General features: G+C 41.1%; 1 protein-coding gene across 11 annotated transcripts in view; it reads left to right on the top strand.

The window, feature by feature from the left end:
- The window catches only part of PDS5B (PDS5 cohesin associated factor B), a 270,172-nt gene that overhangs the window by 197,845 nt on the left and 49,373 nt on the right, over nucleotides 1-22,954 (top strand). For all 11 annotated transcript variants that reach the window (XM_059684439.1, XM_059684448.1, XM_059684441.1 and 8 more), the window contains 3 exons: nucleotides 6,397-6,520; nucleotides 8,987-9,145; nucleotides 21,923-21,991. In XM_059684439.1, coding sequence (XP_059540422.1) covers nucleotides 6,397-6,520; nucleotides 8,987-9,145; nucleotides 21,923-21,991 — 352 coding nt within the window. The remainder of the gene's footprint in view (nucleotides 1-6,396; nucleotides 6,521-8,986; nucleotides 9,146-21,922; nucleotides 21,992-22,954) is intronic.

Genomic DNA, 22,954 nt, shown 5'->3' with positions numbered 1-22,954 from the left:
TAGTTGAGGGGTTTTATTCCCTCCCTAACTTCAGGGGAAAATCCCTACCTGGGGAAACAAGCTTTCTCAGAGGTGACCTTGGTTAAAACACATAGTGCCAAGAAGGTGAGCAAACATATTAAGAAAAGTATGCCATATATGCCAGGTCCCTTGAAACAGCAAGCATGGACCGGCTCCCGGCAAATTCCCCCTTTTTTATTTTTTTTAAAGCAGGCATTAAAAAGAAAAACCCGAAATGCTCCTTTGTATCCATTTTAAGAGTAGGATTGGCGCTTTCCGCTATTACCTGAGTCCTGATCTATCACCCCAGGGAGAGCTTGCCAATCCTGCACTTTCCCGGGGTAGAAAGGCTGCAGTGGGGTTAAGGATAAGGCTCCTTGGGCCTACCTTCTCCCATGGCTCTACATTTACCTTTCCGGCACCTTTCCTTCCTCAGAAAAGCATGGACGTATTTCTTGTATAAAATGTTCCAGAGTCTTCTTTCTTTGGACTCAGTATGGCACATCTTCTCAATCTAAGAATCAATACAGAGTCTTCTTTCTTTGGACTCAGTATGGCACATCTTCTCAATCTAAGTTCTGTACTATCCACCTTCTTACCCTACTTATCCTCTGTAGGGGGGTTTGCAGGACCCTGGTGGAGTCCTATCCGTCCTGAATGTGGGGGTTCTCAATGGGGGGGGCTTACCTATGGGAATCCTGTTCCAGGGGTTCCCAAAGGTGGGGACGGAGTCGGCGAAGACTATCCACCCTTTTCCTATGGTGGAGTCCTATCCGTCCCGAGTGCGGGGCGCTTACCTAGGGGTCCCTGTTCGGGCGCCAGATGCCGGGGTCCAGCCCCAGCGGGTCCAGGGGTCCCCAAAGGTGTGGACGGAGTCGGCGAAGAAGGAAGGACACGGAGACAGGGTTCAGTTGATCAGCAGCCTAGCCAGGATCTCCAGCCAAGTTTCTGGTCTCGATCTCCAGAGAGGTTCTGCTCAGGTCTCCAGTCAGGTTCAGTGTCCAGGTTCCAGTCAGGTTCTCCTGCCAATCTCTGTAGTCAGGTTCAGTCCAGGATCCCTTGCCATGTTCTCCCGCTAGGCTCTGTCTCTAGGCTCCGAGGCCAGTCCCTCTCCAGGATCCTCCGGCATGCTCTCTCCAGCGAAGTTCTTCTGTCTCTAGGCTCCGTGTAGGCTCTCTCTTCTTGATCCTGTTCTAAGTTCTGTCTTCTGAGTTCTGTCTCTTGCTGTCTCTAGATTCTGAGTTCTGAGTCTTTCTGTCTTGTTACAACTGTATTTATACCAGTTGATTTAATCCTATCAATCTCTATTACAAAGGTTAGGGCGTTTCTTATCTCCATTCCAGGGAGAAAAGATTATGTAGTTTAAGCATGATTGTTAGTAGTTAAAGGGATTAATTACCCGCCTGGCACTTAGTTGAGGGGTTTTATTCCCTCCCTAACTTCAGGGGAAAATCCCTACCTGGGGAAACAAGCTTTCTCAGAGGTGACCTTCGTTAAAACACATAGTGCCAAGAAGGTGAGCAAACATATTAAGAAAAGTATGCCATATATGCCAGGTCCCTTGAAACAGCAAGCATGGACCGGCTCCCGGCAGTCCCCAAGGACTTCCTAGGGATATTTTGAATCTTTGTTTCCCTGCCGAGCTCAAGGTTGGGTGCAGCTGTGCTGCTAGGAGGGGCCTGGTCTTCCGGAGAAAAATGTCTGTCCAGGGTTGGAGGGATCGGACTATCCCAGAGCTGGCTTCCTGATCGCATCCCCATATTTTGCTCCCCAGCTCCACAAAACCACCTTCCCCAGCTCCGCATCCTTGGTGAGTGTTTGTAATTGAAAAATCCTATGCACTGGGTTTAGCAAGTAAAAGCAAGGAAAATACAAAGACAGAGCAACCACCCTGCTGCATGTCTCTCATCACCCAGCACTGCACAGCCAGTGCAGAACTTCAGCCTGCCTTTCTGGGTGCAGCCTCCCACGGCTGTGGGCTTAGATCTAGAATCCCAGGCTGTTCGCAGCCCTGTGGACCCCTTCCACAGTCGAGTGCTACACATGTCCCCAAGGGACGCAGAGTTGATGCAGTGCAGTTTCCCACCGATACTCTAGTCCTGGCTACATGCATTTCTCCCTCAAGCCCAGAACCCCCATCCCACCACACTTCAGGCGACCTCTGACCTTTCCATTCACGGATTGTCTCATTAGCCGTGTTTAATTCGCCAGTTCCGGGTGGATGTTATTCAGTTCAGCTTTTTCTTCTATCTGCTCCATGAGAAGGCACTGGACCTGTCTGCCTATTTGGCTGCCATTTTTGTCTCTCCCCCGCCCCCCCCCCACACACACACACACACACAAACTTTTTAGGCTCCCACAGCTGAGAAGGCTGGAGTCTCTGTGTTTGTGGGTTCTCAGATGAGGCAGCTGGTCCCTGGCCAGTGTGGCTGTAGGGTCCCAGGTGGTGTCTGAGGTCTCCCCAGGTAGAGGTGAGGCTGGGCTCCCTGGGAGAGATTTCAGCGGTACTAGAGGCTGCCCGGCTAGGGGAGCCTGGTCCGCCAGTCCCCAACAGTCCTGCGGAATAACTGTCCGTCACTCACACATACACACATGCCTCACATGTCCATGCTCTCTCACTCACACTCTTCCTCACTGCCGTCCTGTTGGCCACCATCTTGGATTTCTATTTTTGTATTATATATTTTTCCATACAAACAATTGCAAACCTGCTTTTGCTCATCCCATATATTACATATGGGTCTTTTTATGTATTTCACTTCAGTGTTCATTGTGTTTATATTTTCTTCTTACTTTCTTGAGCATATGGAGCATATTTATAATGGCTGGGATATTACCAGCCCTGTGTGTAAGGGCTTTTTTTGGCCTACAGCTTTTCAACGTTCTTTTCCTGGTACTCATGCATGGCATTGCTCATTATTTAGCCAGAGACTTGGGGCTATCCCTCTTGGGATGCCCAGAACTCAAGCTCTCTTTCACTCTTTGTAGCTCCCTGCTCTGTGGTATTCTGCCACAGAAAGTATAGCTCCCTTGGCCTCCGTTAACCTCCTGTCTCTGTTTCCCTCAAGGCCATGTGACCGATAGGCTCTATTCTGGTTACTTCTGTTTGCACTAGAGTCTGGAAACTACCTCTATGCAGTATGTGGGAGCAGATTTAGGGCTCTTCTAGTTTCTCATCTTTTAGGGCCCAGTGTCTGAAACCTTTAACATATTTTATCTTGTTTTCTACTTGTTTAAGATAGAGTAAATACAGTCTCAGATATACTGTCATAATCTAAAGCAGAAGTCCTCTCAGAATAATTTAATTTGTATTTTTAAAAAATAAGTGAAGGTAAATATCCTTTCACACATCATGGGGCAGTTTGTCTAGCTTTTTTGAAGAGCTTTCTACTCTATATCCAACCATTTTTCCATGATATTGTTGGTCTTTTCATTCTCTATTTGTGGAAGGACTTTACATGTTAAGGCTTTTAATCCCTTCTCTCTAATATGAAATGCACAATTTCCCGTCAATTTGTCATGTGCCTTTTTAGCATATTTTGCTGTTGATACCTTTTCTGAGACTTTATTATGTTTGTGATGCATTATTGTGTCTCTGATTTCTTAGTACTGGAGAATTGGGTTGGTATTAGGCAAGGAGGAGGATTCAGAAGTTTATCTCACTCTGATTATTTGAAAAATGGTTGAGCTAAGAAGTTCTGACTTATTCAGTATCTATATTAAGTTTTTGTGTAGTATAATGATATGATACATGAATGTTTTTCTAGGTAGCTACATGATTCACTCCCTAACTCCCTCAGAACTCTGCTCAATTAACTTTATCAGAAAGGTCTTCTGTAATCACCCTTTTTGAAATGTTAACACTCTTACATATTTCTATCCTCTGTCTATTTTCCTCTACAGCAGTTATCACAATTTGACATGACACATATTTTGCTAATTTATGTATTATCATTTGTGTTGTTCCCAATATGCTGGTACCATGAAGGCAAGGATTTTGGATTTTTAATACTACCTGGCACATAGTAAGCACTCAATTTGTTTTGGTTAAATAATCAAACTTCCCTTTACATAGATTGTTCTGGGACCAATTGAAAGATGAACTGGAGAGAAAGGGAAAATTCAGAAAGAAGGAACAATTAGGTCCAACAATTAGGTCCCTTTACAGTAGTCTTATATGTAAGGTGGCAGGTTAGCTGGAGTGATAGCAGTGAGGATAAAAGAGAAAAGACTAGTGGGACTCACATTAAACATCATTCTTATTTGTATTTGTAATTGTTAAGTAAAAAGGAAAATATTTGTATTTGGGTTGTATTTTTTTTTAAATTAAATCTTTATTGTTCAGATTATTACATTTGTTCCTCTCCCCCCCCCCCATATCTCCCCTCCTCCCATTTCCCGCCCCACCCTCCGCCCTCACTCCCCCCCCACTGTCCTCATCCATAGGTGCACGATTTTTGTCCAGTCTCTTCCCGCATCTCCCACACCCCTTACCCCCCCCCAAGAATAGTCAGTCCATTCCCTTTCTATGTCCCTGATTCTATTATAATCACCAGTTCATTCTGTTCGTCAGATTATTTATTCACTTGATTCTTAGATTCACTTGTTGATAGATGCATATTTGTTGTTCATAATTTGTATCTTTACCTTTTTCTTCCTCTTCCTCTTCTTAAAGGATACCTTTCAGCATTTCATATAATCCTGGTTTGGTGGTGATGAACTCCTTTAGCTTTTTCTTATCTGTGAAGCTCTTTATCTGACCTTCAATTCTGAATGATAGCTTTGCTGGATAAAGTAATCTTGGTTGTAGGTTCTTGGTATTCATCACTTTGAATATTTCTTGCCACTCCCTTCTGGCTGCAAAGTTTCTGTTGAGAAATCAGCTGACAGTCGTATGGGTATTCCCTTGTAGGTAACTGAGTTTCTTTCTCTTGCTGTTTTTAAGATTCTCTCTTTATCTTTTGCTCTTGGCATTTTAATTATGATGTGTCTTGGTGTGGTCCTCTTTGGATTCCTTTTGTTTGGGGTTCTCCGCGCTTCTTGGACCTGTAAGTCCATTTCTTTCACCAGGTGGGGGAAGTTTTCTGTCATTATTTCTTCAAATAGGTTTTCAATATCTTGCTCTCTCTCATCTTCTGGCACCCCTATAATTCTGATGTTGGTACGCTTGAAGCTGTCCCAGAGGCTCCTTACACTGTCCTCGCATTTTTGGATTCTTTTTTCATTTTGCTTTTCCGGTTGGGTGTTTTTTGCTTCCTCGCATTTCAAATCATTGACTTGATTCTTGCGCTCCTCTGGTCTGCTGTCGGGAGTCTGTATAATATTCGTTATTTCAGTCAGTGTATGCTTAATTTCTAGTTGGTTCCCCAATATAACATCGAGGGTCTCATTAGTTTTCTTGTAGATCTCATTAAGTTTATCGGTGGCTTCTAAACAGTTCTTGAGAGGCCTTAAAAGTGTGGTTCTGAACTCTATATCTTCCATTGACAATTTTGTCCTGTTTCTTTGTCTCCGCATTTTGTTATGCTTTCTTGGTGCACCCCCTAGTGGTCTTTGTTCGCAGTCTTATAGTTAAGCCTTGATTGTTGTAGCTAATCCCAGGGAGGGTTTGACCTCCAGGCCAAGTGGCTATGAGAATCAGCTGTGTCAGCAGTGAGAGAACTTCTGTCCTCTAAGGAGGTGCTAATCTAGCCTTTACCTGAGGCTATCCGGCAAATGCCTCTGTGCAGGGCTTGGGCAGGGCGGGTCGCACAGGATCAACAGGGTGGGCCGGAGAGAGCAGTTATGGCGGAGAGAGCAGTTATGGTGGCTCTCAGTCCTGTCCCCAGGGGCTCTGCCTCTCTGAGTCCCAGCACCCGCTGCAAAGCTCGGAGAGAAAGCTGCACTCGCTCTGACTGAAGCCAGACAGTCCCGCTTCTCCCGTTTGAGTCTGGGTCCCTAAAGACTCGCCCGGATCTGGAGCTCAGAGTCTGCGACTCCCTCCCGATTGAAAACGCCAACCGCGCCCTCTGCCACCAGCCCGCTCCGCACCTCAGAATTTGACTTCAGCACTGCGCCTCCTCTGAGTGTCCGTATGCATTTCTCTTTCCTCCTAGTTGTAGGACTTCCACTCAGCCAGCGTTCCTGTGGTTCTGGGTGATGTCCGTTCCGTCTTTTAGTTTCACTTTTGAAGTAGTTGTTCAAAGCAGCAAACTCCGGCGTTAACCTATGCCGCCATCTTGGTTCTCCTTTGGGTTGTATTTTTAATGTAGATATTAATAAAGCAAAAGTATAGATGATTGAAAGTGATGTGACTTTTTTGTTCTTACAAAATGTTACTTTAAAAATGTAAACATTAAAGTGCCTAGTGGAAGTCATGCTGATTTTTCTGATTTACTTTCTTTTTTTTTTTTTTAGAGCTTTGCTTCCTGTTTTACATCACAAATCTAAAAAAGGACCTCCCCGTCAAGCCAAATATGCTATTCATTGTATCCATGCAATATTTTCTAGTAAAGAGACCCAGTTTGCACAGATATTTGAGGTAAAGAAAAAAAAAATTTTTATTTCATATGTTATAGTTAAAAAACAAATACTAATGATTTTATAGAATACAGAATGTTCGCATTTGGAGATACATCATTTTATAGTATACAGTAAGTCTTCAACTTTATTGATGGGCTATGCTAAGTGAAATGGTTTATAACAAAAACAATTTAAAAAAAAACAATTTTACCATTGGCTGATTGATATAAACAAGAGTTAAGTTCCTGTGGCATCTCAAGAAAATGACATTATTCGAGTACCTGCTGTATGTTTAGAATTGGATGAGTATAATTGCTATTAATGAATGCTTTGTGCCAACTAAAATTTAGATATCAAACAATTATATAATATTTTTGACATTTATTTATATTTATACATTGTATATTATCTTTATACCTTATACATTGTATTTATACCAATACATGTAGTATTAGGAAACCTTTATTAATAATGTAATCCTCTTACTGTCACATATAAGGTTGGCTGGCTTTCTGAAAAAAGGTTTCATAGAAATATGTGACCTTTATGAGGTTACTAATAATACAGGCTCTGGCCATTAATTTTGCTTTTTCAGAAATGATTTTATCATTTTATTGTGGAAAATGTTTACACTACTATAATAAACTAATTGAAACTAATTTACACTATCAGATTTTTGTCTATAATATAAACAGCAAGCTGGAATTTATGTGCAGTGGAGGTATTCAGGGAAGTCATCAAGAATAGCAAAAAGTACATTCATGTAAATATACTATTTTTAAAAATCCTCACCCGAGGATATTTTTTCCATTGATTTTTAGAGAGAGTAGAAGGGAGGGAGGAGGGCAAAAGCAAGATGGACATCACATACCCTGATTGGATTAGGGGGGATGAAACCTGCAACTTAGGTATCTGCTCTTGACTGGAAATTGAACCTGTGACCTTTTGGGCCCAGGGCCGACACTCTAACCACTGAGCAAAAGGGGCCAGAGCTAAATATACATTTGATTAAATGAAGCTTTATATTGCCCTTATATGTTGGGAAAGAACAGTTCTGTATTGTTTTTTCAAACTTAAGATTTCTTGGTGTTCAGTATGGGTGGATAGAGCATCAATTCTTCATTAAAATCTGTTATGGCCATAGCCAGTTTGGCTCAGTGGATAGAGCGTTGGCCTGAGGACCAAAGGTTCCCAGTTTCGATTCCAGTCAAGGGAACGTACCTTGGTTGCAGGCTCCTCCCCTGCCCAGGCCCTGGTAAGAGCGCTTGCAGGAGGCAACCAATGTGTGTCTCTCACATTGTTGTTTCTCTCTCTTTCCCTCTCTCTTTTACTCTCCCCAAAAATCAGTAGAAAAAAATATCCTCAGGTGATGATTAACAACAAAAAAAACCTGTTATGAAAATTTGTAATATATTCACTTTTTTCACATTCAAAAGATACAAAACAAATATCCAAATAGTAAAAAGTTTTGTGCTGCACCCCACTCTTGTATCCCCAGCCACCACCTAGGTCCCTTTCTCAGAGGCAACCAATGTTATCAGTTTCTAATGTACTTTTTTGGAGAGGTTTTATTCATATACAAATAATATAAATACAGACATACACATTTTGTCTCCTGCCCTATACCAGTGATAGCATACTATAGTCACTCCTATGAATATTTGATTTTTAAAATTTAGCAATACATTTTATATATAATTCTGTATATGAGGAGCCTCATCCTTTTTCACTACAAAATGCATATATTAAAAAAAATAAAAAATAAAAAAACAAAAACAAAATGCATATATTGGTTGGGTTTCCTGTCAGAAAAATAAAATAATTTTATTAGTTAGAAATTCAGTATTTGATGCTATGAAAATCCACAAGAAATGCATGTGACTATACATAATAAAAGCTTTTTCTTGCTCCTGAAAAAGACAATTAGGCTGTTTGGATTGCATTCTGACCAGTGGCTTAGGCACACTAACTCTTTTTGATTAATGGCTTCCCTTTAAGTCCCACTGAATCTTTGCTATTTAGCCAGCCAGTGAGTAAGGAGGGAGAATGTGGAGAAGACACATCGATCATACCTGCCTCAGTGTAGACATGACATGCCTCACTTTTACTCCCATTCTGTTAACCAGACTTATTCACATATCCTCATCTAACTATAGGAGGCTGCACCTATAGTCAGGAAGTAGAAAAGAAGAGGATATTGGTGAGCCCAGCTATCTCTAACATATTCATATATGTGGTCATTAAGTATATGATTTTTTGTGCTGAAATGTTTCTTTACCTACCTCTAAATATGACGTGAGCAAAACCAAAAATATTTAAACATGATGCTTTCTAGACATAAATAACATCATACTGAGCAGTTGAGGTTGAGCAGCCTTAGCATATTACACTTTGATTGGTTGAATGGATGACCAGACACTTAGCGTATTAAGCTTTTATTACATAGGATTTATAAAGTTGGGTATTTCCCTTTCCTCATTTTCAGCCTCTGCATAAGAGCCTAGATCCAAGCAATCTGGAACATCTTATAACCCCATTGGTTACTATTGGTCACATTGCTCTCCTTGCACCTGATCAATTTGCTGCTCCTTTGAAGTCTTTGGTAGCTACTTTCATTGTTAAAGATCTTCTCATGAATGATCGGGTAAGTTATTTATATCCTTTAGACTCGAGTTCTTCATAATGTTATCTTCTAAAATTTTATATAGCAAAGAGAAGTGAAATGACATAACACTTCTACTTGGCTGCCTTATTTTAGGTTTTCTTATCTTATGCTATCTCTCCATTATAAGTAAAACAACATTGAAACATCTCTTTAGTTGAGCCAAGTCATGTAATCTGAAGTACATTCCTTGATAACTACAAAATATCACCTGATTCTATTTTCAACTTTACAAGGATTTAATTTTTTATGACATCTCTTTTTTAAAATGTGAAGACTGACAAGCTTGTTCACAGTGTGGTTGTCATGACAGTAGTTGTTCCTTTCCCTATATACAATAGAGAATTAATTAAGAGAGCTCTGAGAGGAAACATTGGGAAAGAAAGAATGATCTTCTTGTCTGTCTTCCATTTGTGTGTACAGTTGTCCCCTATCATCTGCAATTGCGTTTTTTGCCATTTCAGTTACCCAAACTCAGTTGCATTCTGAAAATATTAAATAGAAAATTCCAGAAATAACCAATTTGTAAGTTTTAAATCTTGCACCTTTCTGAGTAGCCTGTCCTCTGTCTTGCCCGAGATGTGAATCATCCCTTTGTCCAGCGTCTCCGTGTGGTACATACAGAACAATAAGATATTTTGGGAGATTGAGAAAGTAACCACATTCACATAACTTCTGTCACAGTATATTGTTAAAATTGTTTTCTTATTAGTTATGAGAGGCCTGGTGCATGAAATTCGTGCACGGAGGGGTGTCCCTCAGCCTGGCCTATACCCTCTGCAATCCGGGACCGCTGGCTCCTAACCACTTGCCTATCTGCCTGCCTGATCGCCCCTAACTGCCTCTGCCTGCCAGCCTGATGCCCTAACGGCTCCCCTGCTGGCCTGATCTCACCCTAACTGCTCCCCTGCCAGCCTGATCACCCCCTAACTGAGCCTCAGGCCCTGGGGAGCAGCAGGCTGGCCCTGGGTGGCTGGGCAGCCACCATCTCTGGCTTTCCTGAGCCTCAGGCTGGCCCTGTGCAGGGCAGCCACCATCCACGGCTTGCCTGAGCCTCAGGCAGCCACTGCAGCTTTGTCTGGAAGGATGTCCGGATGGTCACCCGGAATATGCCTGGTCTAATTAGCATACTACTCTTTTATTAGTACAGATTGTTGATATCTTACAGTGCCTGATATATAAATTAAACTTAATCATGGGTGTTATGTTCAGGAAAAAACAGATATTTAGGGTAGGACAAAAGTAGGTTTACAGTTTTGAGTATGTGAAACAGAGTTTATATTATTATTTATTAATTATTATATTATTTTCCATGCAAACAACTGTAGACCTACTTTTGCCCCAGTCTATATGCTAGCCACTATTCGCATATAGCTATTTAAATTTTGTTTAAATAAACTAACTATAATTATAAATATATTCACACATCTCAAGTGCTCAGTAGCCACATACGAATAGTATTAGCACAGAACATCTCCACCATCTCAGAGAGTTCTATTGGACATTTGCTCTAGAAACTTTATTGTTTTAATTTTCACATTTAACTCTAGTACACTTGGAATTGATTTTTGTATATGGTTTGAGATAGATGTCCAGATTCATTTTTATTTCCATCTGACTCAGCACCATTTATTGATGACTTTCTTCCCTGCTGCTTTAAAAAAAAAATACATGAAATTCATATAACATAAATTAGCTATTTTAAAGTATACAATTCAAGTAGCATTTAGTATAGTACATTCACTGTGTTGTACAATCACCATGTTTATCTAGTTCCATTTTCATTAAGTAGTCACTCCCTAAATATTTCCTCCTGCCTCTGGCAACCACCAATCTTCTTTTTGTCCAAATGGATTTACCTGTTCTGAATATTTCCTATAAAGAACATCATACAATATGTGACCTTGTGTCTAATTTTTAATGTTTTTGAGGTTCTTCTTCATTGTAGCATGTATCAGTGCTTCATTTCATTTTATGGATGCATAATATTCTTTTGTATGTGTTTACCACAATTTGTTTATGCATTCCTTCATTGTTGGACATTTGGATTGTTTCCACCTTTTGAATTTATAATTCACTATTGTGAATAGTACTGCTATGAATTTTGTGTCTGAGTATTTGTTTGCATATCTAATTTTAGTTCTTTGGAGTACATACCTAAGAGTAGATTTGCTGGATTATACGATAATGTTATGTATTAGCTATTGAGGAGCTGCTGAACTGTTTTCACAATGGCTACACCATTTTAACTTCCCACCAGCAGTGTACGAAAGTTTTAATTTCTTAACATCCTTACCAACTTGGTTTTTTTTTTTGTTAATTTGATTATAGCCATCCTGCTGAATATGAAGTGGTATCTAATTGTGGTTTTGATTTGCATTTTCTAATGACTAATGAAATTGGGCATCTAATGTGCTTTGTACCTATTTCTGTATCTTAGGAGGAATGACTATTCATATTTTTGACCTTTTATTGCTTTATTTATCTTTTTGTTGAGTTGTAATAGGTCTTTATATATTCTAGATACAAGTCTCTTATCAGATATATGATTTGCAAATATTTTCTCTCATTCTGTAGATTGCCTTTTCACTTCTTCAAGTTCTTTAATTTTTAAAAATTGATAAAAACATCATTATTTTAGTTTTAGATGTCAACATAATGATTCAATATTTGTATGTTTTGTGAAATGATCAGCACAGTAATTAATTTTCTGTGGTGAGAATTTATATCTATTCTGTTAGCAGTTTTCAAATATATAATACAAATATAATAACATATATAATATAAATAGATAAAAATATGAAATATGTAAATATAAAATATATAACAGGCAAATGTAAATATCCTATCTAATAAAAGAGAAACATGGTAATTAGCCGTACGTCTGCTACCCTTCCCATTGGCTAATCAGGACGATATGCAAATTAACTGCCAGCCAAGATGGCGGCCGGCAGCCAGGCAGCTTGAAGCTAACATGAGGCTTGCTTGCTTCAGTGACGGAGGAAACCAATGTTCCCCGCCTGCCTTGCCGGCCTCTGAGCTTGCAGTTTGAAACATTGTTACAAATATAGAAGCTAAACAAAACCCCAGAAACCTGCTTTCAGCCAGCCGGGATCTCAGAGCTGGAGTTGATACAGTGTTTAGATTATAGAACCCAAACAAACCAGATACCTGCTTTCAGCAGCCGAGGCCTAAGAGCTGGAGCCAGACTAAAGCTGGCCCAGAATAAAAAAGAAAAAGAAAAAAAAGGAGCAGTTGGGAGCTTCAGTCACCCGCCAGCCTGAAAACAGCCCTCAGCCCCTCACCCAGACTATCCAGGCACCCCAGTGGGGACCCCCACCCTGAAGGGTGTGTGACCAGCTGCAAATAGCCATCATCCCCTCACCCAGGCTGGCCAGGCACCCCAGTGGGGACCCCCACCCTGATCCAGGACACTCTTCAGGACAAACCAGCCGGCCCCCACCCGTGCACCAGGCCTCTATCCTATATAGTAAAAGGGTAATATGCCTCCCAGCACCGGGATCAGCGGAGCCGAGAGGCCTCCCGGCACCGGGATCAGCGTGACAGGGGGCAGCGCCCAAACCCCCTGATTGCCCTGTGGCTCTGTGTGTGACAGGTGGCGGGGCCACAACCTCCCTATCGCCCGCCCCTACTCTGTGAGTGACAGGGGGGAGCTCCTCAACCCCCTGATCGGCCCTGCTCTGTGCGTGACAGGTGGGAGCTCCCCAACCCCCTGATTGACCCTGCTCTATGCGTGACAGGGTACAGAGCCCCAACCCCCCTGATGGGCCCTGCTCTATGCATGACAGGGCGCAACGCCCCAACCCCCTGATTGGCCCTGCTCTGTGCGTGACAGGGGGTGGCGCTGCAACCTCCCCATCGACCCTGCCTTGAGTGTGACAAGGGGCGGTGCCCCAACCCCCCAATTGGCCCTACCCTGAGCGTGACTGAGGGTGGCATCGCAACCTCCCAATCCGCCCTGCTCTGTGCATGACGGGGTGGCGCCCCAGCTCCCCAATCGTCCCTGCTCTGAGCCCGACCAGGGCCTGCACCCTAGGGATTGGGCCTGCCCTCTGCTACCCGGGAGCAGGCCTAAGCCAGCAGGTTGTTATCTCCCGAGGGGTCCCAGACTGCGAGAGGGCACAGGCCGGGCTGAGGGACCTCCCCTTCCCCCCCCGAGTGCGCAAATTTTTGTGCATCGGGCCTCTAGTAAAAATATAAAATGTGTACATATAAAAATATATTCAGTGACTTATTTATATTATAACTGGAAGGTTGGACCTTTTGATCCAATTCACCTGTCCCTCACCCCCTGCTCTTGCAACTACCAATCTGTCCTCTGTATCTAAGTTGGGTTTTTGTTGTTATTTTTATTAGGGTTAGGTTTTGTTTCTGTTTTTTTTTAGATTTCACATGTAAGAGAGATCACATGTTAAAAATTAACACAGGTAGACTATGGCTTGCATATTCATATAAACACATAAAGGAAGCACCTGCCAAAGGAGTTGTTTTATTGTTGTTTTCAGGACAAAAGGTAAACTATAGGTACTGAGAATTGAATTTACAGTGGCAGCCTGGAAACTAAATTAAGGTGACAAAAATGCTGATCCCAATCTTGGAAGCGTTGAGATCCTATTTTACCTACAGCTGATAATGTGTAGTTTCTAGAAGCAGCCTATGAAATAGAAACCAAATACCAGCTCAGATAACCCTCTGGCAACAGGACAGGTATCTCTAAAATCCAGCAGGCAAATACCCCAAACTCATAGAGCTGAAAATTTAGATAAAGCTTAAAAAGCAGTTCTTTGGTTGAGAAGTACCTTCAAACTATAAAGTAGAACAAATGAAATTGGAATCATAGTAGACATATTCTGCTAAAATTTCTGAACTAAGGATGTCAGAAAGTCTCCATGAGGCAACCTACCAAAAAAAAAAAAAAAAAAAAGAATCAGATTAACTTCAGATTTCTCAGCTGTAAGACTAGATTTCAAAAAAACAATTTTATAAATTTTCTGTCGCCATTTTACTCCACTAAAATTTTAATTCACAAGAAAAAAATTCAGTCTGCATAAATTATTACAAATAGAAAAAATAAACAGATGTTATCCTGATAATACCAATAGACTGGCAGATGGGTTCAAAAATCCTATATAATAAAAGCCTAGGTGATTTCACGTCCTCGCACGACGTCATCACAAGATGGCCACCACAAGATGGCCAGCAGGGGAGGGCAGTTGTGGGCAATGAGGCTGGCAGGGGAGGGCAGTTAGGGGCGACCAGGCCGGCAGGGAAGGGCAGTTGGTTGCGACCAGGCCGGCAGGGGAATGGTTAGGTGGCGATCAGGCTGGCAAGCAGAAGCCATTAGGGGCAATCAGGCAGGCAGGTAGGCGAGCGGTTAGGATCCAGCAGTCCCAGATTGTGAGAGAGATGTCTGACTGCCAGTGTAGGCCCGAACCCACCAGGATTGGGCCTAAACAGTCAGTTGGACATCCCCCAAGGAGTCCCAGATTGGAGAGGGTGCAGGCAGGGCTGAGGGACACACACCCCCTGCACGAATTTTGTGCACCGGGCCCCTAGTAATAAAATAAAAACCAACAGATGCAACTAAACTAATGAGACAAAATCTAAAAATAATAGGAAGGAAAAATATACCAGTCAATATGAAAAGCATTAAACAGAATATGGATTTAAATTGGATACTGATGTAATAAACAAGAAATTCATGTAGTGTCCAAAAAATTTTGTACCATAATAAGATATAAAATCTATGGACATTTATGCAACTAGCAGAATAATATCTAAATAAACCAAAACAAAAATGATTTTGGAAAAAAAGGTTAAAATGTACATCATCACAGCAGAAAACTTGGGAAAAAAATGAAATGAAAAAATATACATGTACAAATATAAGGAATATATAGAAATAAAATACTAAAGGATTAGAAAATATTTAAAACTGACATCTTTGATAAATATGATTAAAAAGAGTTTAGCAAGAAAGATGGATATAAAATCAAAGCTCCAAAATAATTGCCCAAATTAACCATAAACATAAAACCTAATTTTAACCAAAGTACCTAAAAAAGTTGTACAAGAGAAAATTATAAAACTTTCGTGAAAGACATCTTGTGGATAAGCAGACTGACAAAGCAATGAAAAAGAATAGAGGGGTCTGGTAGGTGTGCTCAGTGGTTGAACATCGACCCATGAACCAGGAGGTTATGGTTTGATTCCTACTCAGGGCACATGCCTGGGTTTAGGGCTCAATCCCCAGTAGCTAGCATGCCAGGAAGCAGCCAATCAATGATTCTCTCTCTGTCTCCCATCTTTCCTCTGAAATCAATAAAAACATTTTAAAAAAAAATTTTAATAATAGAATCAATATCTGATATGAGTAGTAGCATTGCAGATGACTGAAAGGAGAGATTTTTCAATAAATTGTGTTATACTATGGGAAGTAAAAAGAAACGGAATACTTAAATCACAGCATACAGAGAAAGCAATCAATTCCAGATAGATTGAATTTTTAGGGCATGTTAAAAACCTTAAAAGTTTTAAAACAACATACGGGGGACTTTTTTTATGACATTGAAATAGGAAAGGATTTTTTTCAAAAGATGTAAAAAACATTAACTGCAAAAAGAATGGCCAATTTAGCTACATTTTAATTGATAATTTTTGTTCAAAGAACACCATAAAGGGAGTAAAAGACACACCATAAATGAGATTTTATGAAGGTATTGCAACATGTACCTGAGAAAAGTATTAATACGTGTAAAGATTACCTCTGAAAAAGAGACATCAAAATGATTTTGGAAAGGAGGCAACATGAAATTGGTGACTAGACATAAAAACTTAACTAGAAGCCCAGTGAACTAAATTCATGCACGGGTAAGGTCTTTAGGCCTGGCAGTGATCAGGGCCAATCAGGTTCCCCACCTCCCCACCTCCCCCTTCCCTCACCACCTATGCGCCATCACCGCTGGTCGCCCACCATGTTCCGTGCAGCCCCCTGGAGGTCAGCGTACGTCATTGCGAGCAAGCAAACTCCCAAACTCCCTAGGGGCAATTTGCATATTAGCCTTTTATTATACAGGACTAGAGGCCCGGTGCACAAAAATTTGTGCACTCAGGGGAGGGGGGTGTCCCTCAGCCCAGCCTGTGCCCATTCACAGTCCAGGATCCCTTGGGGGATGTCCACCTGTCGACTTAGGCCCACTCCCTGGGGGATCAGGCCTAAGCTTGCAGTCAGACATCCTTCTAGCAGCCAGGGAGCCCTTGGGGATGTCCTACTAAAGGCTTAGGCCCCCAAGGGATCAGGTCTAAACCATTAGTTGGACATTCTTAGTGCTGCCACGGAGGTGGGAGAGGCTCCTGGCACCACCACTGTGCTGGTCAGCCATGAGCCAGCTTCTGGCTGAGTGGCACTCCCCATATGGAAGTGCACTGACCACCAGGGGGCAGCTCCTGCATTGAGCGTCTGCCCCCTGGTGGCCAGTGCGCATCATAGCAACCGGTCATTCTGCCGTCCAGTCAATGTGCATATTAGCCTTTTGTTATTATTATATAGGATGTCCCTATTTCCCCCCTTTTGCCCCCTCTACCCAGCTCTTGCCCCCCACTTCTCTCTGACCATCACCATACTGTTGTCTGTGTCCATGGGTTGTGCATATATTTTCTTTGGCTAATCCCTTCTTTAAATTCACTTCTTTAAATTTGTGTCTTCAGATAAGTGCTTATAACTGCACTATTATATATTTTCTATTATATCATTTAGAATTAGGATATTTTTTAATTGAGCCCTTGTAAATTTTAGCGTAATTTAATAAATTATGCTAGAAGCAATTAGGAGATTTTTCATGTAATGCAGATACATTTCAATTAATATTTTATTAATTTTAAAATTTTTAATATTTTAATTTGAAATAATATCATACATCTAAAAAAAAACTATAAAATACTACAGCATATTATATGTATCCTTCACCCAATTTCTTAGGTGTTAATAATTTAAACATAACCATTATACAACTAACAGAATTTGGAATATATTTTTCTTATCATCTCTTTAATGTTACTTAATCCATTTGTTTTTGTTAATCTTCACCCAAGGATATTTTTCCATTCAATTTTAGAGAGAGTGAAGGGAAAGGGAGAAACACATTGATTGGTTGCCTCCTGCACATGCTTTGATAGGGACTGGGGATCAAGCCAGCAACTGAGGTACATGCCCTTGACTGGAATCGAACCTGGGACCCTTCAGTCTACGGGCTAATGCTCTATCCACTGAGCAAAACAGGCTGCAGTTTAATTCATTTACTTTTAATCTATATGTGTCTTTATATTTAAAGTGGGTTTTGTTTTTGATTCACCCTCATAATCAGTCCTTTAATTGGTGCATTTATGCCACTGACTTTCAGAGTGCTTACTGGTAGAGTTACTACCATATCAGACGGCTTCTGGGTCTTTTGGGTCCTACCCTGTCTTTTTTTCTAAGACATTTCAATTTATTTAAAAGAAGCCAATATATAGGATATAAAGGGTATGATATTTACAACAGTACAGTAAATAGGTTGGTTTCCCGGTAGGATCAGTAGTCTTTCAGTGAGTATTAACCCCCTTTCCCCTTGATGCTCGACCCAGCTGGCAGACAAACAGCAACAGTGGGGTGGGATGGGACTGCAGGATAGAAAGTCTCCCTGAAGGGATTAAAAATCACGTAGATGCTAAAATGTCCACGAAGGGGTCTTGGGGGTGAGGGGTGCCTCTGCCTCATTCCTTTGAGGGCTTGGCAGCAGGAATGCTGAGGGATTTGCCTCAAACTAACACACAGCCCACCCTGAGCCTGTAAATCTTTCACCCATGGAATATTCCCTTCCTGAGAGAATCAGCCCTAATCCCTCAGCCAGTGCCTGGAGGAGCCGCCCAGACCATGGGCACAGCCAGGACTGTGGACATTTCATGGTCTTTCCACTCCCACCCCAGCTGCCTAACAACTCTGCACTGCTCCCCTCGCCCACTTCCCCTGTCACTCCATCAGGACACTGTGCACAGGGGGGTACACTGGTTTTCCCATGCACATTGGGAACTGGCTGTTTCTGTTTTCTGGAGTAAAAAGGTTCCTGTGGGTCGGGTAAAGTCTGCTTGGCAAGAAGTTCTGTAACAGAGCCACTGACCACACCCCCCTCCTCTGGGCATGGAGCAGTTCCGGCCCTCAGAGCTCATCTCTCCAGCAGAACTGAAGGGAAGACCATGTGTACCCTTCTGTCCCTCACCCTTCACATGCCCAGAACCATCAGTGTCACACTTCCTAATTCCTATCACTGTATTTCATTAGTTCCATACTGTTTTACTAATCATGAATCTAAACAGATTGGTTCAAAAGGAGATCCTTCTATTTTTAAAGTAGCTGGGGCTTCTAGGGGAAGGCCTTGCCTTGCAGCCTGGACCTGCTGATGGGCGGTTCCCGGGCCTCAAGGCAAGACCTGCTGCTGGGGGAGGGCCTTGCCTTGAAGCCCTGACCTGCTGATGGGCACTTCCCAGGCCCCAAGGCAAGACCCGCTGCTGGTGCTTCTGGGGGCGGTCCCCACTGGGGTGCCTGACCAGTCTGGGTGAGGGGTTGATGGCTGTTTTTAGGCTGCCCACACCCCCTTTAGGGTGGGGGTCCCCACTGGGGTGCCTGGCCAGTCTGGATGAGGGGCTGAGGGCCGTTTCCAGGCTGGCGGGTGACTGTAGCTCCCAACCTCTACTTTTTTCCTTTTTATTTATTTTTTTTATTCTGGGATTTATTTACCTTCTTTGGCTGTCACTGGAGCTGAGAGCCGGCTTTAGCTCTGAGGCCGGCTCCAGCTTGAGGCCTCGGCTGCTGAAAGCAGGTTATCTGGGCTTTTTTAGCTTCTATAATTGAAACTCTGTTGCCATCACTGGTGCTCTAAGCTCTGAGCCCGCTGACGGCTGAAAGCAGCTATCTGGAGCTTGTTTAGCTTCTATAATTGCAACATTGTTGCATCCGGAGCTCAGAGCTGGACTGCCGCAGGCCGGGAATGTTAGCTTCCTCCGTCACTGGTTCAAGCAAGCCTCCTGTTCGCTTCAGCTGCCCGGCTGCTGGCTGCCATTTGGTTGGCAGTTAATTTGCATATCCTGCTGATTAGCCAATGGGAAGCGTTCGGGGGTATGGTCAATTTGCATCTTTCTCTTTTATTAGTGTAGATTAATAACCAGGAAGATGCAAATAAAAACTATAATGAGACACTCCATCAATCAGATGGTAGAAATTAAGAAGTATGACAAGAATTGGTGTTATATACTGCCTATAGGAGGAAAATAAGTTTTAACCATTTTGGAAAATATTTTGATGATAAAATTAAATGCATGTACACACTGCGATTCATCAGTTTCACTCGTATGAATATAACCTAGAGAAATTCTTGCCAATAGTATCAGGATGCTTTTATAAGTACATTTATAGGAAAGAAATGGAAATATTTCAAATGTCCACTAAGAGAATAAATAGTTATTTTGCGTGATATAACACAGAATACAAATGAATGAACTACAGTTAGATTTAATAACAAGGACTATTTTAAGAAACAAATGTGTAATAAAAGCAAGTCACCTAGAATATATACAGTATAACATAGCTTATGAGCTTCAAGAACTAGCAAAACTAAACAAGTATGCTGTTTAGAGAGATATATTTGGTAAAGTGGTGTTTTGTTTTAATTGGGAAATAATAAACCCAAAAGTCAACACAGTGCTTATCTAAGGCAGAGAAAATACAGGAAGGTTTGGCGAGTAATAAAACCAGGTACTAACAGTTCATAGGTGTTCATTGTTGTATTATAAAACAAGTGATACAAATGTTATATACATACATGGGTGGGCAAAAGTAGGATTATGGTTGTTTGTGGAACACAGAGTTTATTTTTGTGTTATTATTATATTATCTGTATTATAACTGTAAACCTACTTTTGCTCAACCCTGTATATTCCTTTGTATAAATATAACATAAAATAAAACAAATAAATGAATTTAAAAAGGTGAAAGTTCTGTATCTGACAAGACCTGACTAGGTTGTCTTGAACCTATATCCCCACTGGAACAAATAAAAAGAATGGACAAAATATTTTTAAAAATCAGTTTGAAGGCAACAGACACCAAAGCAATGAGATTTGGCAGGGCAAAGTTTCTAAAGCAGTGATTCTCAACCTGTGGGTCACAACCCCTTTGGCGGTCGAACGACCCCTTCACAGGGGTCGCCTAAGACCATCCTGCATATCAGATATTTACATTACAATTCATAACAGTAGCAACATTACAGTTATGAAGTAGCAATGCAAATTTTTTAAAATATATTTTATTGATTTTTTACAGGGAGGAAGGGAGAAGGATAGAGAGCTAGAAACATCGATGAGAGAGAAACATTGATCAGCTGCCTCCTGCACACCCCCCACTGGGGATGTGCTCACAACCAAGGCACATGCCCTTGACCGGAATCGAACCTGGGACCCTTCAGTCCGCAGGCCAATGCCGCATCTACTGAGCCAAACTGGTTAGATCGCATTGAAAATAATTTTATGGTTGTGTCACAACATGAGGAACTGTATTTAAAGGGCCAGAAGGTTGAGAACCACTGTGAGATGAGAAATAAAGAGATTTGAGTTTGGTGCTCTGATGTTTTTTCTTATACACGTGATAGCTTATACCCATGATAGCTGACTTTGAAGATGAAAGGCTGAGAGGTTGATAAATATTTTCATCACTGCTACTGAGCTGACAGAAAAAAAAAAATTATAACTATGAGCCTAATAAAGAGTAGAGCCCTTGTTAAACACCCTAAATTTTAAAGTGGATGATGTTTGCAGAGTTTGCCTTCTGGATCCTGTTGTCAGAGGGTTTGATTTTTGTTTCCTAGACTGCCTTTAGAATTAACACACATGAGCTGGGAGTATAAATGGGATCTGCAGGCTTCCAATGTTGGGTTCAGCGTTTCTGTCACCTTAACTCAATTTCCTGGCTGCCACTCTAAATTCACATCTTTCATTAGCTGCAGTTTATCATTTCAAGATTATTCTGTGATTGTGCTGGCGGGAGGAAAAGACCCTCCTTATTTGGCAGGTGTTTCTTTTCTGTGCTTGTAGGGAGACAAACCTTCTAGCTGTTAATTTTTTACTGTATATTTTGTTTTGTTTTTTCCAAAAATTTTCTATAATTTGGTCTCCTATTGGGCCTCTTTTGTTTTTTTTGCTCTTTGTAACTGTGTGTGTGTGTGTGTGTGTGTGTGTGTGTGTGGCCATTTTGGTGGGACTTAGCTATGAAAATACTAATGCTTTTTTTTTGTTACCTTCAACTGCAAACCTTGTCAATTTTTCCCCTGCTCAAGGTTCTTTGTGTATGCCTTTCCCCTTATTTAAGAATTACACTTTATGGTTTCGTTGATTTTATCCTAGACCTTGCCCAGCTGCCTTAAATAATTGAATCAGTCTCAGAACGGGTTTTTATAGGAGTGTATGTAGGATGTTAAAGTCAATCCACCTCCACACAGAGAGACCCAACTGATGAGGATGTGTAAGTGCTGAATGTGGATGCTAGTGAGTTATGCCTTTCAGCCTTTTTGAGTAATAGGGTTAGAAAGATGTGGGTTTTTTTTCTGTTACATATAATAACTGTCACTCCAGAAGATACAGATTTCATTCATTCACTATATATTAAACATGAGAATTCATGTTCACATTGTAAAGTCCTTAATTTTTGTTTAGCTTCCAGGAAAAAAGACAACTAAGCTTTGGGTTCCAGATGAAGAAGTTTCTCCTGAAACAATGGTCAAAGTGAGTAATATATATATAGATTTCTTTATTTAAATATATTTGATATATTTTTAATATAGGTGTTAAAATTTCTATTCCTGTTATTAAGATGGCTAATAAAATCATTTGAGTTTTTATATTTATAGTATGACATTAACCCATGTACTGTGAGAGTATAAGGCAATGATGAGAAACCTAAGGCCTTGAGGGCAGCTGCATGTAATCTAATTTGAGAAGAAAAAAAAAAAAGAGTTTGTGAACTACCTCCATGTTGCTGCTTCTTAGATATCAACCATTAAATGGCAAAAGACAATGCTGGTTTTCTTATGTACATCTGCTGTTCAGTAAAAATGGTTATTTGGATTTGAAGACTGTTTATCTTTCCCAAAGGACTTGATAAAATTTATTTTTGATTTTTTTGTAGACCTCACCTCAATGCGCTGCCCAAGATGTGAAGGCCATGAACAAATACAATAAATATTGTTGTTTCTCTAGTTGTAATTTCTTATAAATCTTTTCGGAAGGGGTGTTTATGTTTCATATTATTAACTACTTTATCACATTATTCCAGCTTCGGATTCTGATAGAGACCTTTAGAGCATCCCTTCCTTTATCATTGAATGATGCTTGATTCTTTCAAGTTCCAGGATAAATCTGTTTTCTTAGCATTGGTTTCAAGCAGCAGTTTTGTATGGTTGAGCAGCACTGACTGGAAGGCTGGCCACCTGCACTTAAGTTCATAATTACCAAATGGAACAGGAAAGGCATTTTAAGGGGGACTGGAACATGCCACTGCAGAAGACAAGATCCACTCAGTCCCTGTGACTTAGAGCTGTAAAAAGCTAAGATAATGTGTGAAGAAAAGAAGTAATATGCATCCTTTCAAAAAGGGTTGTTGCAAATAACTTAGGTACTTCGTAATTATAAAAACAGTACAAATGTGAGGTGGTATCATCTCTTAGACTCAAAAGATTGAATATAATT

Source organism: Myotis daubentonii, chromosome 2 (genome assembly GCF_963259705.1).
Source record: "Myotis daubentonii chromosome 2, mMyoDau2.1, whole genome shotgun sequence".
Classification (NCBI taxonomy): Eukaryota; Metazoa; Chordata; class Mammalia; order Chiroptera; family Vespertilionidae; genus Myotis; species Myotis daubentonii.
This window is presented reverse-complemented; position numbering and strand designations above follow the sequence as displayed.